Source organism: Callorhinus ursinus, unplaced genomic scaffold, assembly GCF_003265705.2.
Source record: "Callorhinus ursinus isolate GAN/ISIS: 27379988/994484 unplaced genomic scaffold, GSC_fseal_2.0 scaffold3, whole genome shotgun sequence".
NCBI lineage: Eukaryota > Metazoa > Chordata > Mammalia > Carnivora > Otariidae > Callorhinus > Callorhinus ursinus.
The window spans coordinates 28,113,609-28,138,163 of record NW_027397065.1 but is presented as its reverse complement, the minus strand read 5'-3'; the positions used below and the strand labels follow the sequence as shown (position 1 = coordinate 28,138,163).

Sequence of the window (24,555 nt, the reverse complement as noted above, 5' to 3'; positions counted from 1 at the left end):
GGGCGACGGAGTCAGACCGAATTGGGGGAAGGGCCTAGGGGGCCGGAGTCCCGGGGTGAGGCTGGGTTTGGGTTCCTTGACCTGTCCTTGCACCGCCTTTGATGATTGGATGCATCGCGGCCGCTCTAGGCCAGGGCTGCGGGGCCCGGGGCGCTGGGTGCAGGCCTCGAGGTCCAAGGCGCCCTGGGAGCAGACAGCACCGGGCCGAAGATTAGGCCATTAGACCTTGCTGGGCCAGCCCGGCGGTCCGCCCTCCCAACGCAGTTCCGCCGGGGTCCCGAAGCCCGGCTCGCAGGGGCGAGGCGCGCGCTCCCGGGGGATCAGGGCTGCAGAGCCGGCGGCCTGCGCTGGGCGGCTGTGGCACGAGAGGGCCATCTGCCTGGGTGCGGAGAACTGCAGCGTCCGCGGTGCGAGGCGCGGCCCCTCCGGGCCCCCAGCCCGCGTCCCCTGCCCCGCGCGCACACACCTACTGACGCCCGCCCGCGCCCGCGGCCCGAGTCCCCGTGCCAGGCCCAGACCCAGACTAGGCGCGGGAGGCGGTGCAGGGATTAGTGGACCCCTCCCCCCAGCGCGCCCCTTGCCCCGCCCGAGGCAGCGAAGACCCCTGGGCCCGGGGGTGGTGAGGGAGCTTCGTCCCGGCGGTGCCCGGGCAGGGGACACGGCCTCACAGGGCGGGGGCCGCACGGCGGCAGGCCGAGGTGCGGGCGCGCTGTCAGGCTGCTGCCCGGCTCCGGTGCGGGGGGTGGGCTCAGCGCGGGGGTCGCCTGGCCTCATTCCCCGGCCGAACCCACGGCCGGGCAAGCAGTGCCCGGGCGGGTAACCCGACCCGACCCGGCTCCCGGTCGCTGCTCACCCCGCAAGGCCGGGCAGGGGGAGGGAGAGAAATGAGGGGGAGGGGGAAGGGAAAGGGTGGTGGGTGAGGGGCTGTGGGGACCGAAGGGCCGAGTCCCCGGCCTGTCTGCGCTGCTCTAGGGCGGCTGCCTGTGTTGCCCGGGACGAGCCAGCCCCCTGCCTCGCGGGCGTCGGGCCTGCGGCAGGAGGGAGCCCTGAGGCTGCACAAGCTTGGCTCGGGGAGGCAGACCCGAGCTGCTGCCTCCATTTTGTTTCCTGCTCAGCTTGGTCTGTGGTGATGGTGGTGTGGGTTTGGGGTGCGGCCGGGCAGGGGGTTCACCTGCGGCCGCGCCTGCTCGGGGCCTGAGGCCTCGAAGACCCCAGCCCAAGCCCCCAGGTGAGCCCCGCGGTAGGAGGGGGGGTTGCCTTGGCCTCGGGCCGAGCCGAGCGGGCTGAGGGCAGGTGCCCAGTGGATGGGGAGCCGGGCTGTAACCTAAGATGGAGGTCGGGACTGACGCGGGCCCGAGCGGGGCTGGCGGGGCGGTCGGACAGGCCTCAGCCCGGCCAGGTGCCGCCGGGGTTGGGGCTCGAGTTGGGTAGGGTGCAGGAGCCGTGTGCAGCTCGGGGCCGGCGCAGCGCCCCGAGGTAAGTGAGGGGATCTGAGTGCCACCCACGACGCCCGCAGGCCCAGACACTCCGGGGAGGCGCGCGAGGCCCCTGGGGAGCCTGCCTCAGGCCCCGCCCGGGCAGCCGGGCCGGCCCGTAGGCCCGGGCCGCGAGCGGGCGCGCAAGGGGAGGGGAGGGGGCGGCAGCGGCGGCTCCGCTGATTGGGCGGCGCGCTCGCGAGCCCGACTTCACCCGCCCTGAACCCCGAAGAGTGAGGCGAGGGAGCGCGCGCGCGGTGGGGGAAGGGGTGCGCGCGCACTCGGTGCCCCAGCCGCACGCGGGCCGGCGCGAGGCGCTGGGTCGCACGCGCCGCCGCGGGGGCGCGCGCGGTGGGGGTGTGAGGAGGAGGAGGCGGCGGCGGAATAGGCCGGGGCAGGTCGCGCTCGCTGCCTTCTCCCCTGAAGAGAGACGCGGGGGGAGGGGGGTGCGGCGAGCGGCTCCGCTCTCTCCCCAAGGCTCCGCTCGCGCCCCAGTGTAATGAGGGTCACCCCCTCCCCCCAGCCGGCCCGGGAGGGGGCGCGGGGCACGGTAACTAGTGCGCTGGGGTGGGTGGCGGGCAGGCGCGAGGAGGAGGGAGGAGGTGGCCGGGCGGGGAAGATGGTGGTGGCCGTGAGGTGAGGGGCGCGGGGGAGGGCCGGGCGCGGCGCGGTGTTGGTGGCCCGCGGCGTTGTAGCCGCGGGCCCCCTCCCCCTCCATCACTACCAGCCGGGCTCAGGCCTAGCCGGCCCGGCCGCCGCGAACTTCCTCCCGGCGCGGCCCTTGCCCTGCCGGCCTCCCGCGCGCACCTCGGCCTCCGCCTCCCCTCGGGTAGCCGGCTGGTGGGCGCGGGGCCGGCTGCCCTCCTGCGGCAAACTTTGCTTGCTGCTTAATATTGATGAGTGCGATCGGCTCGGCCAGGAGGTGCTGCCGCGGCTGCGGGAAGGAGCGCGGCCCGGGCAGGCGGCGGCGGCGTCGGCAGCAGCCATGTTTGTCAAGCTGTAGCAGCTGCTGCTGCCCTGACTCGGCTTCACCGGCTGCCTCCGTTTCTCTCCCCCTGCCCGTCCCGGCCTCTGGGCCCTGCAGCCGTGGACTGAGCAGTCCTGCAGTCTGGAAGGCGAGGTTCGGGGTGCACCCGCTTCGGCCGACTCGCCTGCGGCCTGGGCACGGCCGCTGCAAGGGCTTCAGCGCCGGCTGGGCGCAGGGTGCAGCGCTATTGTGACCGCTGCGCCCGAGCGAGCCAGGAAGGGGGGGGTAACCTTTTTGTGCAGCGTCCGGGAGCCCCCCTGGAGCCCTACAGCCCCCTCCCTTTTGGAGATCCGGCCGCTGGACACCCCCCCTCCCCCCGGCGGGGGATGGGGAGGGCGATTCCTGTTTGAGATTTAGGAATTTCTACTGCCAAAGGGATTTTAATTTTAGTTCAGCCCAACTGTCCACCAGTCTGCAGTGCAGGAAAAAGGGACGGGCTGTTTGCATGTGGCAAGATCTGCCCAGCTCCGGGAAGATGGAGTTTGCGGAGGCTCACCGAGGCCATTTTTCCATCGTCAGCTGGGGAACTTTTTCCGCCCATGGAAGTGCAGCAAAAAGGCATCGAGGCCACTAGGCCTTGAGAATTGGCTGCCATTTTGAAGATAAGAGTCAAATGGCCTATAAACTCCGATTAATTGCTGTTTTTGGATTCCAGGTTGATGCTGGCCCAGGATGGATCAGACCTGTGAACTATCTAGAAGAAATTGTCTGCTGCCCTTTTCCAATCCAGTGAATTTAGATGCCCCTGAAGACAAGGACAGCCCTTTCGGTAATGGTCAATCCAATTTTTCTGAGCCACTTAATGGGTGTACTATGCAGTTATCGACTGCCAGTGGAACATCCCAAAATGCTTATGGACAAGATTCTCCATCTTGTTACATTCCACTGCGGAGACTACAGGATTTGGCCTCCATGATCAATGTAGAGTATTTAAATGGGTCTGCTGATGGATCAGAATCCTTTCAAGACCCTGAAAAAAGTGATTCAAGAGCTCAGTCGCCAGTTGTTTGCACTTCTTTGAGTCCTGGTGGTCCAACAGCACTTGCTATGAAACAGGAACCCTCTTGTAATAACTCCCCTGAACTCCAGGTAAAAGTAACAAAGACTATCAAGAATGGCTTTCTGCACTTTGAGAATTTTACTTGTGTGGACGATGCAGATGTAGATTCTGAAATGGACCCAGAACAGCCAGTCACAGAGGATGAGAGTATAGAGGAGATCTTTGAGGAAACTCAGACCAATGCCACCTGCAATTATGAGCCTAAATCAGAGAATGGTGTAGACGTGGCCATGGGAAATGAACAAGACAGCACACCAGAGAGTAGACACGGTGCAGTCAAATCGCCATTCTTGCCATTAGCTCCTCAAACTGAAACACAGAAAAATAAGCAAAGAAATGAAGTGGACGGCAGCAATGAAAAAGCAGCCCTTCTCCCAGCCCCCTTTTCACTAGGAGATACAAACGTTACCATAGAAGAGCAATTAAACTCAATAAATTTATCTTTTCAGGATGATCCAGACTCCAGTACCAGTACATTAGGAAACATGCTAGAATTACCTGGAACTTCATCATCATCTACTTCACAGGAATTGCCATTTGTAAGCAGTTTTTGGTACAACTTAAATATATACATAAATGTACATATACAGGCAAATTAAAGGGAAACAACTTACTGGTTTTTGGTTGCTTATCAGTTGATGGCTGAGAGCCTATTGCTAATGATAGGCTTTTTGGGGAAATTTTACTTTGATTTTTAAATTTATCTCTGTTGTATGAGTTTGGTTCTTTTCAGATTTTTTCCAATTAACTTTGCATTGAGGACTGGCTAAGAGAACTTTAAGGGCATTTGATTGAGTTCAGATTTTATTTTTCAAATGGAGGTATACATTTGTTTAGGTGTCTGTCTTTTTTTTTCTTTTTTAAATGCTTTGGCTTGTTGGTATCATGAGTACAGGTGAACCAATTTCCTGGAGTCCTTTTTTTACACAAGACATGGCTTAGTTTTTTAGTTGATGGGTTGACTCTTGCTTCAGTTTGGAGTGCATTTTGGGTACAAATTGAAAGTAGCTAAGATGAGAAGACCTTCTTGGACATCAGTCAAAATTTAAATTAGGCCAGTTTTTCTGAACTACCTGTTCTGAAGGTATAGCATCCTATGTTTTAGATAAATGCCACCATCAGAGTAGGCTCTTGAGCCTTTTCTAGTTTTTAGTTTTAAAATTTATGTATGTATATGTGTGTGGTATGTGTACGTGTATAGAAATAGAAGAAAATCTAATTTGAGTTGTTCAGTAGTGGTGTGTACTGTTGTTAAAGAGATGTAAATGATAAAGTTCCTTTTTATTTGATCTTTTGCAGAATTTCTTGATCAGTTAGCATAATGATCAGTTGACTTCTTTTAGTCTCAGTTTCATCACCTTTAAAATCAAACTTCTTGGTTGTTAAAAAATACCCCTCAGCTTTAAATACTTGATTCTAATTTTGTTTCTGTTCAGATGTATCGTTAGGTCATCTTAGTGTCACCACAGAATATCTCCCCACCCCATGATGACTCTGAATCTTTAAGGATTTAATCAGAAAAAATTTTATGTGGTGATCGTTTTGAGTGCATTAAACATTCAAGGCTATCAGATAGCCTTGATGTTCTTTAAAGTCACAGAGAATGTGGGTGTGTCACTTTTGTTTGTTGATATATATGAAATATTCTTTAGTACTCCTTGGTTTCTTAACTGGCAGTTGCAGATTTTGAAAAATTTGTTTTGGTGGTTATCTTGAGTCTGTAGTGTCCTAAATATTTTTTAGGGTGGCTAGGCTGTGTTGGCAGCCTATTGGCAGCTTAGACAAACCCTTTTTCTTGGGTTCACATTGAAATTATTTTACTTGTATAGTTTTTTGCCTTTGTATTTACATAAAACCCTAGGTCTAACAGTGGAGATAGAGAATCCTCTAGAAGCATATATATAGAAATACAAATCTGTTTATCATCCAAAGAGATGTCAGTGGAGTATTGGCTCTGTTATAAAGAATTGAAAATATTGGTGCCTATGGACAGTATGTTAGGTATCTAAACTGGGATTTAGAAAACTTGTATAAATAGAATTTTTTTTTTCTGGCAGAAAGTCTAAATTTGCTTAAAGACTATGGGCTTGAAGAGGCAAGTAACCTGTTTATTTTAGGCCTTTGGTTTTAGATTGTGGATGCAATCTATAGCTTTGATTTTTGCCTTTGATATTTTTTAACTGAAGATTTGAAAAAGTCAAATTCTGAGAATGCAAATTCAGCTGAACGACATAGCTTGGGAAAGGTGTAATTAAAAGTAATTCTATATGATCACACGCTATTAATACATACAGATCATTCACAGTTGATACATCAGGTATAGAGCACTTACTGTGCATTAGATTCTATGCTCAGGGCGGGATATTTTACTTTTTTGAGATTTATTTTATTTTTTTGAGAGAGAGAGAGCATGAGCGAGCACGAGTGAGCACGAGTGAGTGCACGAGCAGAGGGGCAGAGGCAGAGGGAGAGGGAGAGAAATCTCAAGCAGACTCAGCACCGAGCATGGAGCCCAACGTGCAGCTTGATCTCAGGACCTGAGATCATGACCTGAGCCGAAACCAAGAGTTGGTTGCTCAACTGACGAGCCACCCAGGCTCCTCAGGGCTGGAAATTTTAGAAAATCATTAGCAAATGCTCTTTGTTTTTTTTTTTTTTTTTTTTTTTAAAGATTTTATTTATTTATTTGAGAGACAGAGAGAATGAGAGAGAAAGCACATGAGATGGGGGGAGGGTCAGAGGGAGAAGCAGACCCCCCGCTGAGCAGGGAGCCCGATGCGGGACTCGATCCAGAGACTCCAGGATCATGACCTGAGCCGAAGGCAGTCGCTTAACCAACTGAGCCACCCAGGCGCCCAATGCTCTTTGTTTTTTTGTTCTGTGATATTATGGTAGAATAAGATTCTTTTATTATGTGACAGTAAGAGTAGTTATTAGGATTATATACTCCCTGTCTAGAATTAGAGAAAGACACATGATTCAAGATCATATTGTCTGTTGTTTTGTATATCTAGCTATAAGCAGACTGTTTGCCTCCTGTCATAAATAAGCAGCCTCATCAGTTTATCCTTATGTGCTTTTTTTTTTTTAAGATTTTATTTATTTATTTGAGAGAGAGAGCACAAGGAGGAGGGGAGGGACAGAGGGAGAAGCCGACTGCCCGCTGACCAGGAACCCTGACGCTGGTCTCTGTGCCAGGACCCCAGGCACCCCAAGATTTTATACTGAAAAGTAAATTAAGAATTATGAAATAGGGGACGCCTGGGTGGCTCATTCGCTAACCGTCTGCCTTCGGCTCAGGTCATGGTCCCAGTCGAGCCCCACATCGGGCTCCATGCTCGGCGGGAAGCCTGCTTCTCCCTCTCCTGCTCTGCCTGCTTGTGTTCCCTCTCTCCCTGTGTCTCTCTCTATCAAATAAATAAAATCTTAAAAAAAAAATTTATGAAAATAAATTTTTTAAACCTCTATCAAAACTTTGGTTATGATGGCAGCTGTTTATTATAATAAGGCAAGAATCAAATAGATGAAAAGAAATTTTGTCCAGTGAAATTCTTTTTTTTTTTCTAAGATTTTATTTATTTATTTGAGAGAGAGAATGAGAGATAGCGAGCACGAGAGGGAAGAGGGTCAGAGGGAGAAGCAGACCCCCTGCTGAGCAGGGAGCCCGATGCGGGACTCAATCCCGGGACTCCAGGATCATGACCTGAGCCGAAGGCAGTCGCTTAACCAACTGAGCCACCCAGGCGCCCTTGTCCAGTGAAATTCTACAATAGGGAGATGACATACTTTATTTTGGTTCACTCTCATCGTGATCGTAAAGAGGATAAATTTTTGTAAAATAGTTAAGGACTTAATCAGTTTTAGTAAGGTTCTCTTTCAGAAATGTAGGCTCTGGAAAATTTCAAGCATGTACCAAAGAAGAGAGAACAGTAGAAATTCCCATATACGTATCCAGTTGAAAAAATAACTGCTATTTTACCAATCTTGTTTTATCTTCCCTCCATTGTGTCGTTCACTTACATTTCTTAATCCTTTGATGTTTATCATGTTATCCTTTGAAGCTCCTGTCGTATTATTGTCAGTTGTCATTTGTTTACTGGTTGACCTAGATCATCCTTTCCTTGCCTGTAATCAGAGTGGTTTTTCTTTATTTACATTGACTTTAAGAGACAGCATCTTGGGGCGCCTGGGTGACTCAGTGGTTAAGCATCTGCCTTCGGCTCAGGTTGTGGTCCCGGGGTCCTGGGATCGAGCCCCGCATTGGGCTCCCTGATCAGTGGGGAGCCTGCTTCTCCCTCTCCCCCTGCCTGCTGCTCCCCCTGCTTGTGTTGCTATCTCTCTCTCTGTCTAATATATAAATAAAATCTTAAAAAAAAAGAAACAGCATCTTTTCACCAGATTTGTTTGCGGTTTTAATTGTAATTGGCAGTATAATATTAACTTTTTTCATTAGGTGGAGATAGACACTGTATTGTCCATAGGAGGATGTTTCAATGGAGACTTTTTTTATTTTTTACTTTTTAAAAGATTTTATTTATTTGAGAGAGAGCGAGAGCACAAGCAGGGGGCAAAGGGACAGAGAGAAGCAGGCTCCCTGCTGAGCGGGGAGCCCGAGTCAGGGCTCGATTCCAGGACCCCGGGGATCATGACCTGAGCCGAAGGCAGACACTTAACAGACTTAGCCACCCAGGCTCCCCTGGAGACTTTTTAAAAAAAGATTTATTTATTATAGAGAGATCACACACCTGCTGGGGTGGCAGGTGGGGGGAGGGACAGAGGGAGAGAGAGAGAATCTCGAGTAGACTCCCCACTATGCTTTGAGGAGCCTGACTCAGGGCTGGATCTCATGACCCTGAGATCATGACCTGAGCTGATACCAAGAGTGGGATGCTTAACTGAGTGGGCCACCCAGGCGCCTCTGAATGGAGACTTTTTTGCCATTTAAAAATAGATATTTTGGGGGTGCCTGCATACCTCAGTCGGTTAAGGGTCTGCCTTTAGCTCAGGTCCTGGGATCGAGCCCTGCTGTGGGCTCCCTGCTCAGGGGAGAGCCTGCTTCTTCCTCTCCTCCCCACTCATGCTCTCTCTCACTACCTCTGTCTCTTTCTCAGATGAATAAATAAAATCTTTAAAAATATATGAAAATAGGTATTTTGGTGTTGTAACAATCCCATACAATCTTGGGGATTCATAAAGTACTCAAAGGGGCGCCTGGGTGGCTCAGTTGTTAAGCATCTGCCTTTGGCTCAGGTCATGATCCCAGGGTCCTGGGATCGAGCCCCGCATCGGGCTCTCTGCTCCGCAGGAAGCCTGCTTCTCTCTCTCCCTTTCCCACTCCCCCTGCTTATGTTCCCTCTCTTGCTGTGTCTCTCTCTCTCATGAAGTATCAAAAAATCACCCCCTATACTGAGTTCTGTGCTGTGGATGATTAAGTGGTTAGAGAGTTAAGTGGAAAGATGAGTGAAACCTAGAGTACTCAAGCTTCAAGGAAGAATTGGAACTTGAATTGGTCTTGGTTGGGTTTGGCTAGGTTTAGAAAGGTACTTTGGATGTGGAGAATTAAGTGAACGTAGTATTGGGGCGCCTGGGTGGCTCAGTTGGTTAAGCGACTGCCTTCGGCTTGGATCATGACCCTGGAGTCCCAGGATCAAGTCCTACATCTGGATTCCTGCTCAGCAGGGAGTCTGCTTCTCCCTCTGACCCTCCCCCCTCTCATGCTCGCTCTCTCTCTCTCTCAAATAAATAAATCTTTAAAAAAATGAATATAGTATTTTCAGGGGGTATTTGTTGGGGATTGGTTGAGTAGCATGGGTGTAGTCAGGTAATAGGGCCTAGAAATCTGGACTGTGGCATTTGGTGTTGAAAGGATAAGATTGGGAGCCAGCAAGAGATTTTAGCTGAGAAATGATATAAAATTTGTGTTTGGAAAACTTAGACTGGGGAAGAATAGAAGCAACAGGATGTAGGAATCTGTTGCAATAGTAATTAAAACTTGGACTTGGGCTGAGTCAGTAGTAGAAAGAAAGGGGGGGATAGTCCAAAAGATTATTTCAGAGGAGGGAATTGGGCAGTCCTTCTGGGCTGCCTGGTTTGGAGGCAAAACTGGGGAGTCTGGATTTGAGGAAAAGAGGGTGAGTGCAGATGATACGTAAGGCTTTTGTTGGTTCCCGAGATAATGATTCCTCAGGGATTCTCTTCTCTGCTCTCATTGCAGCAGTTCTCTACTCTCTCCTTTCCTGTCTCAGAAGAAAATAGATCCTATCTCCATGCCTCTCAGGTTCTACTCTTTGACTCCCTCCTTGGTGGAGGACCTTATGTTATTCATTATTCTTTCCTCTTTTCCTCTGGAGTCTTTATTCTCTACCTTTCTAATATATCACTTTTTCTGCCTAAAAATGGGATGACGTCTTCCTATTCTAAAGGAATCTTTGTGTATCCTATAATCCCTCCAGGGATATTTCCCCTTTATGGAGAATTTCTTTGAAGAGTTATTTACTTCGTTTACCTCTCCTTAATGCTCTGTGGATTGGCTTTTTTATATCCTCCCATCTGCTGCAACTGTTCTTTTATAAGTCACAGATGATATTTCAATACTATATTAGATTTGCAACATTTGACTACCACTCCTTTTTTTTAAAAATTTTTTTATTATTATTTATTAGAGAGAGAGATTGAGCATGAGAGAGGGGAGGGTCAGAGGGAGAAGCAGGCTCCCCACTGAGCAGGGAGCCCGATGCGGGACTCGATCCCGGGACTCCAGGATCATGACCTGAGCCGAAGGCAGCCCCTTAACCTACTGAGCCACCCAGGCGCCTCTGACTACCACTCCTTTTAAACAGTCCTTTGACTTCTTGCTCTCTTTTCTTGCTCTTTCATTTTCTGCAGTCTCATCCACTTTCATGGATTCACTTTACTGTACTCTGCTGTGTGAAAATGCACTTGACCTGACTTCTGAGCTTCAAACCAAGAAATTCTAGTCACTAACACACCTTCTCCTACCAAGTCATTCACTTTTGAACTTATCTCTTGTATTGCCAAACGTGCATTTTCTTCTGTGTTAATGATGGCATCATCCTCCTGTTCATTTCAAGGGTGGAAACCTTGGAGTAACTTACTCATTTATGTGATCAAACCACATATGAGTCCTTCCTCTGTGCCAGGCACTGCTAGTATTAAAAAAAAAAAAAAAGTTAAGACATAGTGTTTGTTTTTAGGGAACTTTACTGTTTAAGGAAGACAAATGTAGACCATGACAGTAGAGAATACTAAGTGGTCTAATAGCAGAGTAGCAATAAAGTGAATCCATGAAAGTGGATGAGACTGTGGAAAATGAAAGAGGAAGAAAAGAGAGCAAGCAGTCGAAGGACTGTTTAAAAGAGTGGTAGTCAGGCGCCTGGGTGGATTGGTCAGTTAAGCGGCTGCCTTTGGCTCAGGTCATGATCCTGGAGTCCCGGGATCGAGTCCCTCATTGGGCTCCCTGCTCATTGGGGAGCCTGCTTCTCCCTCTGACTGTCCCCCCTCTCATGCTCAATCTCTCTCTCATTCTTTCTCTCAAATAAATAAATAATAATAAAAAAAAGGAGTGGTAGTCAAATGCTGCAAATCTAATATAGTGTTGAAGTGTCATCTGTGACTTATAAAAAGAACAGTTGTAGCAGACGGGAGGATATACAGTACTGTGGCATGTCTGGAGTAATCAGGAAGAACTTCACAGAGGGGTTATGTATAATTGAGCAGACATATGCCAGTAAGTAAGAAGGAATAGCATATATGAGTGCCAAGAAATTATTTGATAGAAATCTGGGGAGGAGTGGGCTTGTCAGGAGGCAAAGTATAAAGATAGGCCTTGTACGCCATCTTTAAAGTCCTTTTTTTTAAGTGTTTTTAAAGGTTTATTTATTTGAGAGAGAGATCATGTGCATGTGTGTGGGGAGGGGCAGAGGGAGAGGGACAAGCAGACTCCCTGCTGAACAGGGAGCCTGACCCGGGGCTTGATCCCAGAACTCTGAGATCATGACCTGAGCCGAAGTCAGGCACTTGACTGACTGAGGCACCCAGGTGCCCCCCCCCTTTTTTTTTTTTAAGTTTTATTTATTTGAGAGAGAGAATGAGAGACAGAGAGTACAAGAGGGAAGAGGGTCAGAGGGAGAAGCAGACTCTCTGCTGAGCAGGGAGCCTGATGTGGGACTCGATCCCGGGACTCCAGGATCATGACCTGAGCCGAAGGCAGTCGCTTAACCAACTGAGCCACCCAGGCGCCCCAGGTGCCCCTTTTTTAAAATTAAATTTAAATTTAAGTGGTCTCTACACCCAACGTGGGACTTGAACTCATAACTGCAAGATCTAGGGTTGTTTGCTCTTCCGACTAAGCCTGCCAGGAGCCTATAGAAATTATGCGATTTCTAATTTATACAAATTTTCCAGTCTTTTTCATTTCTTCATTTCCATTCTGCTACGAGGCTTTTATCACTCATCTTCATATAGTTTTTCTTTCCAGTCTCTCTTACCCAAAATTACCTCTGACTTCCAAAATGAGAAATAGTAGGTCCCTGGTTAAAGCTTTACCTTCAATGAATGCCTCACTTTTTTCCCTATTTGCCTAACAAATAAAGCCCATACTTAGTGCCTCTTTTGATAGGACCCTTTCCTGACTTTTTGAAATATCATATGCTATACCCAAGGTGTTCTGGGTTCAGACAGACTGCCCTATTAGTGATGGTTTGCTTCACACTCAGCCCTGGCTCATGCCTTTATCCTCCTGGTCTGATTCATCTTTGCCTATTAACAGTATGTAACATGGTACCTTCTCTGTAGTGACTGAGTCAAAGAGTGCATGGTACAGTGGTACAAGTTGGGAGAGGAGTAAATTTCAGGTAAGAAGGTGAATGAGTGGACTGTCAGCTCTCATTCTCCATGTACCAAATTTCAAAACTTCAGAGGTTTTTTTTGTCTTTTTTTTTTTTTTTACTTTATCTCCTTATGCACTCAATTTCTAAGGCCTTTCAATTTGAGCTCCCTAATATCTGAAGCATTTATTTTTCCTCACCATTCTTACTTTCAGTTTTTTAATTGTGGATATTAAATCATAATGGTTTTAAATTGAACAGATATCTGAGTGTGTATTGTGCTTCCTGTTTAGTTGGAGAAGTCCCTTTAGTCTCTCTGAGGCCCAGTTCCTAATCTCCAAATTGAGGCTAGTACCTTACAGGGTTGTTTGAGAGTGTGCAACAAGATACTTTATGTGAAGCAGCTTGATGGTGTTAGTTCTGAAGTAGGTGCTCAGTAAATGATGCCTATTATTTTATGCCACAAACCTAACACGTATTTGGAAGATTTGGTCATGAATTTTGAGAACTATATCTCTGCATTTTTGCTTTTTTTTTCTATTGTTCCAAACACTTGTGCTTCAACTTGCTAAATTAAGGACATTAACTACCATTGACAGTTTCTGTTTCTGTTTAATAATCAGGAGAATTTTATCCATTTTTGCTTGGTCATCAGAATTTAATTTGCAGTAGGATCGGGATCTTTCTGTACTCTACCTATTAAGTGGTATAACTTTATTATGTTGTTGCATTTTGCTCGTTGTCTTTTGTCATTGCTGTGTATATAAATGTTCCATCTCTATCCCCTGGTTTTCATGGGAACCCATTGAAAGAAGATCCCATCTCTTTTGCGGTGGTGGGTTTGATTTTCTTTGAATGATTGTTTCTTAAACTTTTTTTAACAATCTCAAGTGTAGCCTTTTGAAGAAAGGGCTATAATTCTTTTTAGTTAGAAAAGTAACAAATAGGGACGTGGGTGGCTTAGTCAGTTAAATGTCTGACTTTTTTTTTTTTTAAGATTTTATTTAATTGACAGAGAGAGACACAGCGAGAGAGGGAACAGGAGCAGGGGGAATGGGAGAGGGAAAAGTAGGCTTCCCGCGGAGTAGGGAGCCCGATGTGGGGCTCGATCCCAGGACCCTGGGACCATGACCTGAGCTGAAGGCAGACGCTTAACCACTGAACCACCCAGGCGTCCCTAAACGTCTGACTCTTGATCTTAGTACAGGTCTTGATCTCAGGGTCCTGAATTCAGGCCCCCTGTTGGACTCCTCGTTGGGTGCGGAGCCTACTTAAAAAAAAGGAAAAGAGAGGTAATAAGGTATCATGGTAAAAAAAATCAAACTTAAAAATGGAATGTAAACGTCTCTTTGTTTCACCCCTCATATTTCATTTGCACTCTTGATATTTTGTTAGAATTTTCTTTATATATGTACCTTTTTTTTATATTTTGGTAATGTAAGTGGTCTGAATATTATTCAATATTTCTGTTAATATGTTAAGGTTATATTTCATATGAGCATGTAGATAAATCTCCACTCTCTTTTATTATTGAAATTTTTACTGAGATAAATGTAGTTTTAGAATTTAAGAAATATAGAGCAATCTCATATACATTTTGCCTGGTTTTGCAACGCTGATGTTTTGTGAAGATGTCTAATATTAAAACCAGGATATTGATGTTGATGTAATCCACCAATCTTGTTCAGGTTTCCCCAGCTTTTGTTTTTCATGTTGTTTTTTTTTCCCCAAAAGAAAATTCTGTATTTCCAAAAAGATATGTTCCAGATATCTTCAGTTTTACCTGTACTCATTTTGTGTAGTGCATAGTGTATACAGCATATATATTAAGTTTCCTACATTTTTCTCACCTGTATAGGTTCGTATATGTACCACCACAGTCAAAATACTGAATAGTTTCAACACCACAGGAGTCCTGTGGCCCTTTTATGTCATATCCATCTTCTTTCTTGAAACTCCTTTTCCAGCCTTTGCTAACTACTAAATCTGTTCTTTGTAAAATTTTGTTATTTCAAAAATGTTATGTAAATGGTATCATACAGTATATAGTTTTTTTTTTTTAAGATTTTATTATTTATTCATGAGAGACAGAGAGATTGAGAAAGAGAGAGGCAGAGGGAGAAGCAGGCTGCCAAGGAGCAGGGAGCCCGATGGCGGGACTCGATCCCAGGACTCTGGGATCATGACCTGAACCAAAGGCAGACGCTTAACCATCTGAGCCACCCAGGCGCCCCAGTATATAGTTTTTTGGGATTGGGTTTTTTCACTTACAGATGTAAGTCCCTGGAGGTTCATTCAACCACAGTTTAACCATGCACCTGTTAGACATCTGGCCTTATTCTAGCTTTTGGCTATTAGAAGTAAAAGTGCTATGAACATTTGTATACAGGTTTTTGTGTAAACATAAGTTGTCATTTCTCTGGGATAAATGCTCAAGAGTTACAATTGCCGAATCATATGGTAGTGACATGTTTAGTTTTATAAGAAGCTGCCAAGCTGATTTCTAGAGTGACTGTATCATTTACATTCTCACCAGCACTGTCTGCATCATTGCTATCATTTGGTGTTGTCATTATTTTTTTTCTTTCTGTATTTTAAGATTTAAAAAAAAATTTTTTTTACTCTATTTTTTTTAATATATTTTTTCTATTTATTTATTTATTTATTTATTTGATGTAGTGTTCCATGATTCATTGTTTGAGTATAACACCCAGTGTTTTTTAAGATTTTTATTTTTAAGTAATCTCTATGTCCCCTGAGGGGCTTGAACTTAAAACCACAGATCAAGAGTCACATGTTCTACCAACTGAGCCAACCAGGCACCCCTTTTTTCTTTTTCTTTTTCTCATTCATTCATTCATTTCCATTGTAATTAATGTACTGTATTGTATAGTTTCAGGCGTACAATATAATTTAGCAATTTTTTTTTTTTTAAGATTTTTATTTATTTGAGAGAGAGAGACACAGCGAGAGAGGGAACATAAGCAGAGGGGGTGAGAGAGGGAGAAGCAGGCCTCCCGCGGAGCAGGGAGCCCGATGCGGGGCTCGATCCCAGGACCTTGGGATCATGACCTGAGCGGAAGGCAGACGCTTAACGACTGAGCCACCCAGGCGCCCCTAGCAATTTTTTTTTTAAGATTTTACTTATTTCAAGAGAGAGTGTGCACATGAGTGGGGGGGCGGGGGGAGGGGCAGAAGGAGAAGGAGAGAGAATCTCAGGCAGACTCCATACTGAGTGCAGAGCCCTAGGCAGGCTCAATCCAGGCATCATGAGATCATGACTGGAGCTGAAATCAAGAGTCTGACTATTAACCGATTGAGCCACCCAGGTGCCCCTAGTGATTCAACAGTTCCGTACATTAGTGCTTATCATAATAAGTGTACTCTTAATCTCCTTAATCCATTTCACCCCCCCCCCCAATATCCCTTCTGGTAACCATCAGTTGTATTTAAGAGTCTAGTCTTTTGTCTCTTCTTTCCTTTGTTGTGTTGTTTCTTAAATTCCAGGGATGCCTGAGTTGCTCAGTTAAGCATCTGAGTCTTGATTTTGTTTTTTTTTTTTTAAAGATTTTATTTATTTGACAGAGAGAGAGCAGGAGAGCACAAGCAGGGGGAGCGGCAGAGGGAGAGGGAGAAGCAGGCTCGTCGCTGAGCAGAGAGAGCCCGATGCGGGGCTCGATCCCAGGACCCTGGGATCATGACCTGAGCCGAAGGCAGAAGCTTAACTGATTGAGGCACCCAGGTGCCCCTGAGTCTTGATGTTGGCTCAGGTCATGATCTTGGGGTTGTGAGATCAAGCCCTGCATTGGGCTCGAGGTGGGAGTGGAGCCTGCTTAAGATTTTCTCCCTCTCTCTCTGCCCCTCCCCACCCCCTGCTTGCTTGTGCAAGCATGTGTGCTCTCTCTCACTCTAAAAAAAAAAAACACACACAAACCCATGATTAGAAATCATAGGGTATTTGTCTTTCTTTGACTTATTTCACTTAGCATTATACCCTCTAGATCCATCCATGTTGTTGCAAATGGCAAAGTCTCATTCTTTTTTTAAGACTGATATTCCATTGTATATATCTACACCACACCTTTTTTATCCATTCATAAGTCAGTGGACATTTGGGTTGCTTCCATATCTTGGCTATTGCAGATAATGTTGCAGTAAACATAGGGGTGCATATAACTTTCTGAATTAGTGTTTTCATATTCTTTGGGTAAATACCCAGTAGTAGAAGTACTGGATCATCTGGTAATTCTATTTTTAATTTTTTTTTTTAAATTTTATTTATTAGAGCACATGAGAGGGGGGAGGGTCAGAGGGAGAAGCAGACTCCCCGCCCAGCAGGGAGCCCGATGGGGGCCGCGATCCTGGGACTCCAGGATCATGACCCGAGTCGAAGGCAGTCGCTCAACCAACTGAGCCACCCAAGTGCCCTATTTTTAATTTTTTTGAAGAACCTCCATACTGTTTTCCACAGTGGCTGTACCAGTTTACATTCCACCAACAATGTATGGGGGTTCCTTTTTCAACACATCTTTGCCAACACTTTTTCTTGTGTTTTTGATTTTAGCCATCTGACAGGTGTGAGGTGATGTCTCATTGTGGTTTGGATTTGCATTTGTGTCATCACTATTTTTATTTCAGCCATTTTGATAGTTATGTAATATTTCATTATGGTTTTAATTGGCATTTTCCTGATAGCTACTGATGTTGAACATCTTTTTGTGTGCTTATTTGCCATCTATATATCCTCTGGTGAAATACGTTCATCTCTTTTGCCCATTTTCTAATTGGATTGTTTGATTTTTTTTTTTTTTACTTGAGTTTTAAGAGTTTCTTGCTAGATGATCTACATTCTTTGTAATGGTTATATACAAACCATAATTTTTAAGCATTGCTTCCACTTTTAGATAATTTATTAGAGAACCAACAAAGCCATACATACTCGTGGTTTCCCTTTTATAAATTGAAACAGATTTTAGGGTTGCTTTTGTTAGGCAAAATTACTTTATTAAGGTTTCTAAAGTTCTTTTCACATATCCAGTAATGTTGTATAAAATACCATAATACTCTGGTAAAGATTGCTGGAAGGATAAAGTCCATTTTAGAGTATGAACAATTGTATTTGCATGTTAAATTAAAAATAATTACTCGTTATATGGTATCCCCTTACATACCAGGAAGAGTCTGAAGGTAGTCTTTCTTTGTAAATTATGAGGGTATATTCCCCTTGTCATCTCTACTTTCTCTTCATGGTGTAATTGGAGCTGTTGGGGATCCCTAGTGCAAGTAGGTGATGTACAAGTTACCTTTGCACTCAGTAAAAATAATAGACGTTAATGCCATGCTAATTGTCATTGGAATTTTACCTCCAAAGGCATTTCTCTAACATTGCATTTGGTTCAATTGACAATGTATTGAATTTATTTTTATAATTATAACAAGGAATAAGCACAGTGCTGTCATCTGTAAAGAATTGCAGAGCAGTTGTTGAGAGGTAATAAAATTCTACATTTAAAGTGTTTTTTAACATAGTAGAGCTTTGGGGCAGAAGTATTACAGTACAGGTAATAAAACCACTGAGGTCGGTTCTTTGGTGGAGTAGATGTTAGAATTGTAAGTAAAGTCTTGATAGGTAGCATCTGTGGAATTACTTTCTAGTAATAATTCATAATAATGTTTGTGGACTTATTTCCTAAGGATAAACTGCTGATAGTGGAATTATCTGGGCAATGGGTTAGATTTTTCTGTGTCTTGATGTATCTACTTCTGTATGGCTTTCCAAAAGGATTGCACCATTTTAAGTTTTTATTTATTTATATTTATTTGTTTTAAAAAAGATTTTATTGAGACAGAGCATGAGGGGTGGGGAGGGGCAGAGGGAGAGGGAGAAGCAGACTCCCTGCTGAGCAATGGAGCCTGATTGGGGCTCCAAGACCCCAAGATGATGACCCCAGCTGAAGGCAGATGCTCAACTGACTGAGCCACCCGGGGGCTCCAGTTTTGTGTTTTTGTTTTTTGTTTTTTTTTTAAGATTTTATCTATTTATTTGAGGTAAAGAAAGAGTGTGGGAGAGAGGGAGAGGGAGAAGCAGACTTCTTGCTGAGCACAGAGCCTGAGATGGGGCTTGATCTCAGGACCCCAGGATCAGGACCTAAGCCGAAGACAGAGGCTTAACCGACTGAACTACCCAGGTGTCCCTTGAAAACATAAATTCTTAGAGCTGTGGAGGGAATGTTTCCCTCTGTATTAGTTATTTATTTTGCCTCACAAATTACTTTCAGATTTAGCAGCCTAAAAAAATAAACATTTATATCACAGAGGGTTAGGAATCCTGGAGTGGTTTAGTTGGGTGGTTCTGGGTCAGAGTCTCTCATGAGATGACAAGTAAGGTGTCAGCCAGAGCTGCAGTCAATCTGAAGGCTGTAGCTAGGATCCCTGTCCGAGATGGTTCATATGGCTGCTGGTTGACTGTTTGTATGAGGCCTCAGTTCCTTGCCAGGTGAGGCTCTCCATAGGAGTGCAAGTGATCACAATATGTACTGGCTTCCTCCAGGGTCAGTGATCTGAGAGAGACCAAGCAGGAAGATGTAAGGGGATATAATGTGGGAGGGGAATACCATGGGTTGAATACCAAGAATACCAAAAGGTGGGAACCATTGGGGACCATCTAGGAGGCTGGTTACCACACCTACCCAACAAGAAATGAATAGTTTTAGTTAAAGGAGAAAGCTCTTAAGTATACAAAATCGGCTGTGATTACTTTTTACTTTTAAACTGAATTGAATTTTTTTTTTAAGATTTTATTTATTTACTTGACAGAGACACAGCGAGAGCAGGAACACAAGGAGGGGGAGTGGGAGAGGGAGAAGCAGGCCCCCTGCCGAGCAGGGAGCCCGATGTGGGGCTCGATCCCAAGACCCTGGGATCATGACCTGAGCCGAAGGCAGACACTTAACGACTGAGCTACCCAGGCGCCCCCTGAATTGAATTTTTGAATAGATATGTGGCGCGAAAGCATAATATAAAAAGGTAACCAGTGAAGTACCCTTGTACCTTGTCTGCTGATTTAGCACCTTCAGTTCATGTGGTACCTCCCACCTTTTTTATGACAAAGGTAGCAGATTATATACACTTAACCTTTTTCACTTAGATAATTGTTGGAATCTTTCCATTTTTTTTTTTAAGATTTTATTTTTAGGGGTGCCTGGGTGTCTTAGTCGATTAAGCATCTGCCTTCAGCTCAGGATATGATCCCAGGGTCCTGGGATCGAGCCCTGCATCGGGCTCCCTGCCCAGTGAGGAGCCTGCTTCTCCCTCTCCCTCTACTACTCCCCCTGCTTATGCTCTCTTGTGCTCCTGCGCTCTCTCCCAAATAAATAAGTTCTTAAAAGTTTTATTTATTTATTTTTTTATTTTTTTTTAAGATTTTATTTATTTGAGAGAGAGAGAATGAGAGATAGAGAGCACGAGAGGGAAGAGGGTCAGAGGGAGAAGCAGACTCCCTGCTGAGCAGGGAGCCCGATGCGGGACTTGATCCCGGGACTCCAGGATCATGACCTGAGCCGAAGGCAGTCGCTTAACCAACTGAGCCACCCAGGCCCCCGAAAAGTTTTATTTTTAAGTAATTTCTGTACCCAGAGTGGAGCTTGTACTTAAAACTCCAAGATCAAGAGTCACATACTCTACTGACTGAGCAAGCCACGTGCCTCGAAAATCTTTCCATTTTATGACATAGTTCTCTTACTCTTTTTTTACACCTGGATACTATGCTATTGTATGAATATGGGCATTTTCTTTTTTTTTAAGATTTTATTTTAGAGTGAGACAGCATGAGTGGGGGGAGGGCAGAGGGGGAGGGAGAGGGACAAGCCGACTCTTCGCTGAGCTCAGAGCCCTAAGTGGGGCTTGATCCTGCGACCCTGAGATTATGACCTGAGCTGAAACCAAGAGTCGATGCTCAGCCAACTGTGCCACCCAGGTATCCCTGAATCTGGGCATTTTCAATTCATACATTCTTTTGCTGAAAGTGAACAACTATGCAAATAAGCAATACATGTGTAGAATAAATCTCTACTCAAGAATTGGACTTGTGGGCCACAGTTAAATACATATATAACTTTGAAAGATACTGCCACACTCCCCACTAAAAGAGTAAGTATATATATTTACAGTCCCAGTCACCATTATATCAATGTGCCTGTTTCAGTGAGAATTCTTTAGTTTTTTTGTGTGGTAAAATACACATAGCATAACACTTATCATCCTAACCATTTTTAAATTTATTGTTGGGGAGGGGCAGAGGAAGAGAGAGAATGTTTTTGTTTTTTTTAAGATTTTATTTATTTATTTGACAGAGACCGCGAGAGAGGGAACACAAGTGGAGAAATGGGAGAGGGAGAAGCAGGCTTCCCGCTGATCAGGGAGCCCACCGCAGGGCTCAGTCCCAGGACCCTGGGATCATGGCCTGAGCCTGCACCGAAGGCAGACACTTAACGATTGAGCCACCCAGGCTCCCCAAGAGAGAGAATCTTAAGCAGGCTCCACTCCTCCATAACGCAAAGGCTGATGTGGGTCTTGATCTCACAACCCTGAGATCATGACCTGAACTGAAATCAAGAGTCAGATGCTTAACTGAGCAACACAGGTGCCTCTTGCACTCTTTTTTAAACATTTATTCCTAAACTTTTTTTTGTGCTTTTTTTTTTTTTTAATGTGGGGTGTGAACTCATGACCCTGAGATCAAAACCTGAGTTGGGGCAACTGTGTGGCTCATTCAGTTGAGTGTCCAACTCTTGGTTTTGGCTCAGGTCATGATCTCAGGGCCCTGAGATCAAACCATGTCAGGTTCTGTGCTCAGTGGGGAGTCTGCTTGAGATTCTCTCCCTCTCCCTTTGCCCCTCCCCCTGCTTGCATGCGTGTGCATGTTCTCTCACTCTTTCAAATAACTCTTAAAAAAAAAAAAGCCTGAGATCAAGAGTTGGAGGCTTACCTCACTGACAGCCACCCAGGTTCCCCTTTTTGATGCTGTTTTTCAAGTTAATTAATTTATTTTTAGAAAGATTTTGTTTATCTGGCAGAGAGAGAACAGGAGAGCACAAGAAGTGGGAGCGGCAGAGAGAGAGGGAGAAGCAGGCCCCCTGCCAAGCAGGGAGCCCGATGCCGGGCTCAATGCTAGGACCCTGGGATCATGACCTGAGCCGAAGGCAGTCGGTTAACCAACTGAGCCACCCAGGCGCCCCTTTGATGCTGTTTTAAATGGAATTGTTAATTTGGTTTGGATGGCTAATTGTTAGTACGTAGAAATACAGTGGGGTTTTGTATATTGTTCTTGCAATCTTGCTGAGCTAAGTTTTAATAGTTTTTTAATTTTGTATGATTTTCTTTATACAAGATCATGTCTGTAAATAGATACAGTTTTACTTTTTTTTCCTCTTTCTAATCCTACTGCATTATTTCTGTTTCTTACCTAATTATCTTGGCAGGAACCTCCAGTTTGATGTTGAATAGAAATGGTGAGAGTGGACATCCTTCTCTTACTACTGGTCCTAGGGGGAATGCCTTCATTTGTTTACCATTAAGCATGATTTTGTCTGAAAGTTTCTCATAAATGCTCTTTTATCAGATCAAGAAAGGTCCTTTCTATTCCTACTTTGTTTTTTTCTTTTTTTGGTTTTTAGGTTTTATTATTAAGTAAACTCTACACCCAGCATGGCGCTCAAACTGTAACCCAGAGGTCAAGAGTCGCATGCTCCACCAACTGAGCCAGCCAGATGCCCCATCTATTCCTAGTTTCTTGAATGTTTTTATAGTGAAAGGGTATTAGGTTTTGTCAAATGTTTTTTCATCTACTGAGTTGATCATATTTTTTTTCCATTCTTTTTTTGTTTGTTGAAGTATAATTAGCATACAGTATTATTAGTTTCAAGTGTAGAGTATAATGATTCTGCAGTTCTTAGCAGACTCCCCGACTCCCCGCTGAGTGCGGAGCCCAACAAGGGCTCAGTCTCATCACCCATGAGATCATGACCTGAGCCAAAATCAAGAGTTGAACGCTTAAGGGTGCCTGGGTGGCTCGGTCGTTAAGCATCTGCCTTCGGCTCAGATCATGATCCCAGGGTCCTGGGATCGAGTCCCGCATCGGGCTCCCTGCTTAGAGGGAAGCCTGCTTCTCCCTCTCCCACTTCCCCTGCTTGTGTTCCCTCTCTGGCTGTGTCTCTCTCTGTCAAATAAATAAATAAATTCTTTAAAAAAAAAAAAAAGAGTTGAACGCTTAACCCACTGAACCACCCAGGAGCCCCTGATTCTGCAGTTATTCATTACTCAGTGCTCATCACAAGTGTACTCTTAATTTTCTTTATCTGTTTTGCTCAACCCCCCACGTGCCCTCTGGCAACCACTAGTTTGTTCTCCGTATTTAAGAGTCTGTTTCTTGGTTTCTCTTTTTTTTCTGTTTTGTTTCTTAAATCTCACACATGACTGGTTTTTGTTTTTCTCTGACTTATTTCACTTAGCATTATACCCTCCAGGTCCATCTGTGTTGTTGCAAATGGCAAAATCTCATTATTTTTTAAGAGCTGAATAATACTCCAGTGTGTGTATCACATCTTTATCCATTCATCTATTGATGGACACTGGGGTTGCTTCTGTATTTTGGCCATTATAAATAATGCTGCATAAACATAGGTGTCTTTGAATTAGTGTTTTTGTTTTCATTGGGTAAATACTCAGTAGTGGAATTACTGGATAATGTAGTGTTTGTTTTTAATTATTTGAGGAACCTCCATATTGTTTTCCTCAGTGGCTGCACCAATTTGCATTACCACAATAGTGCATGAAGGTTATTTTTTCTCACCAACACTTGTTATTTCTTAGGTTTTTGATTTTAGCCATTCTCATGTGTGTGATGTGGTAACTTGTGGTTTTGATTTGTATTTCCCTGATGGTTAGTGATACTGAACATCTTTTCATATCTGTTGGCTATCTGTATGTCTTCTCTGGGACAGTGTCTATTCACGTCCTCTGCCCCTTTTTTAATGAGATTGTTTCTTTTTTTGGTGTTGATTTGTATAAGTTCTTTATATATTTTGGATATTAATTCCTTATCAGATATGTCATTTGCAAATATCTTCTCCCATTTAGTAGGTTGCCTTGTCATTTTGTTGATTGTTTCCTTCACTGTACGAAAGCTTTTTATTTGGTGTAGTCCCATCCCGTTCTGGACGGAACTCTGATTTTTGAATCTAGTATTAATCTTCTTCTGTTTCTTACTTTTGGCTGCTACTCATTAGGAAAAAGCATAGATTAAATCACATTTAGGGGCACCTGGGCGGCTTAGTTGTTCAGCATCTACCTTCGGCTCAGGTCATGATCCCAGAGTCCTGGGATCGAGCCCCGCATCGGGCTCCCTGCTCGGCAGGGGGCCTGCTTCTCCCTCTCCCACTCCCCCTCCTTGTGTTCCCGCTCTCGCTGTGTCTCTGTCAAGTAAATAAATAAAATCTTAAAAAAAAAAAAATCCCATTTAAAAAAATCATGAGTCTTTCTCTACTGTTATTAAGGATTTGTTAAAATTGACCAAACTGGGCGCCTGGGTGGCTCAGATGGTTAAGCGTCTGCCTTCGGCTCAGGTCATGATCCCAGGGTCCTGGGATCGAGTCCCGCATCGGGCTCCCTGCTCCTTGGGAGCCTGCTTCTCCCTCTGCCTCTCTCTCTCTCTCATGAATAAATAAATAAAATCTTTAAAAAAAAAAAATAAAATTGACCAAACTAGGGGCGTCTGGGTGGCTCAGTTGGTTAAGCATCTGCCTTGGCTCAGGTCATGATCCCAGAGTCCCGGAATGAAGCCCTGAGTCGGGCTCCCTGCTTGGCAGAGAGCCTGCTTCTCCCTCTCCCTCTGCCCCTCCCCCAACTTGTGCGCTCTCTCTCTCTCTCGCTCACTCTGAAATAAATAAAATCTTTTTTTTTTTTTTTTTTACAATTTTTAAAAATTTATTCATTTGAGAGACAGAGAGAGAGCGGGGGGGGAGGAACAGAGGGAGAAGGAGAAGCAGACTACCTGCTGAGGCAGGGCTTGATTCCAGGACCTTGAGATCGTGACCCAATTAGAAGGCCAGATGCTTAACCACCTGAGCCACTCAGGTGCCCCTAAATAAA

The 24,555-nt window shown here is 45.1% G+C and overlaps 1 protein-coding gene across 5 annotated transcripts in view; it reads left to right on the top strand.

The window, feature by feature from the left end:
* The first annotated feature begins 1,088 nt into the window (after positions 1-1,088).
* The window catches only part of NSD1 (nuclear receptor binding SET domain protein 1), a 148,071-nt gene continuing 124,604 nt past the window's right edge, over positions 1,089-24,555 (top strand). Inside the window, exons 1-3 of one of the 5 annotated variants that reach the window (XM_073889549.1) lie at positions 1,091-1,228; positions 3,158-3,271; positions 4,012-4,101. In XM_073889549.1, coding sequence (XP_073745650.1) covers positions 3,242-3,271; positions 4,012-4,101 — 120 coding nt within the window. In that variant the 5' untranslated portion in view covers positions 1,091-1,228; positions 3,158-3,241. Of the gene's footprint in view, positions 1,229-1,763; positions 2,026-3,157; positions 4,102-24,555 lie in introns of those variants that run through there. The other 4 variants (XM_025866966.2, XM_025866965.2, XM_025866964.2 and 1 more) reach the window with 4 other exon arrangements.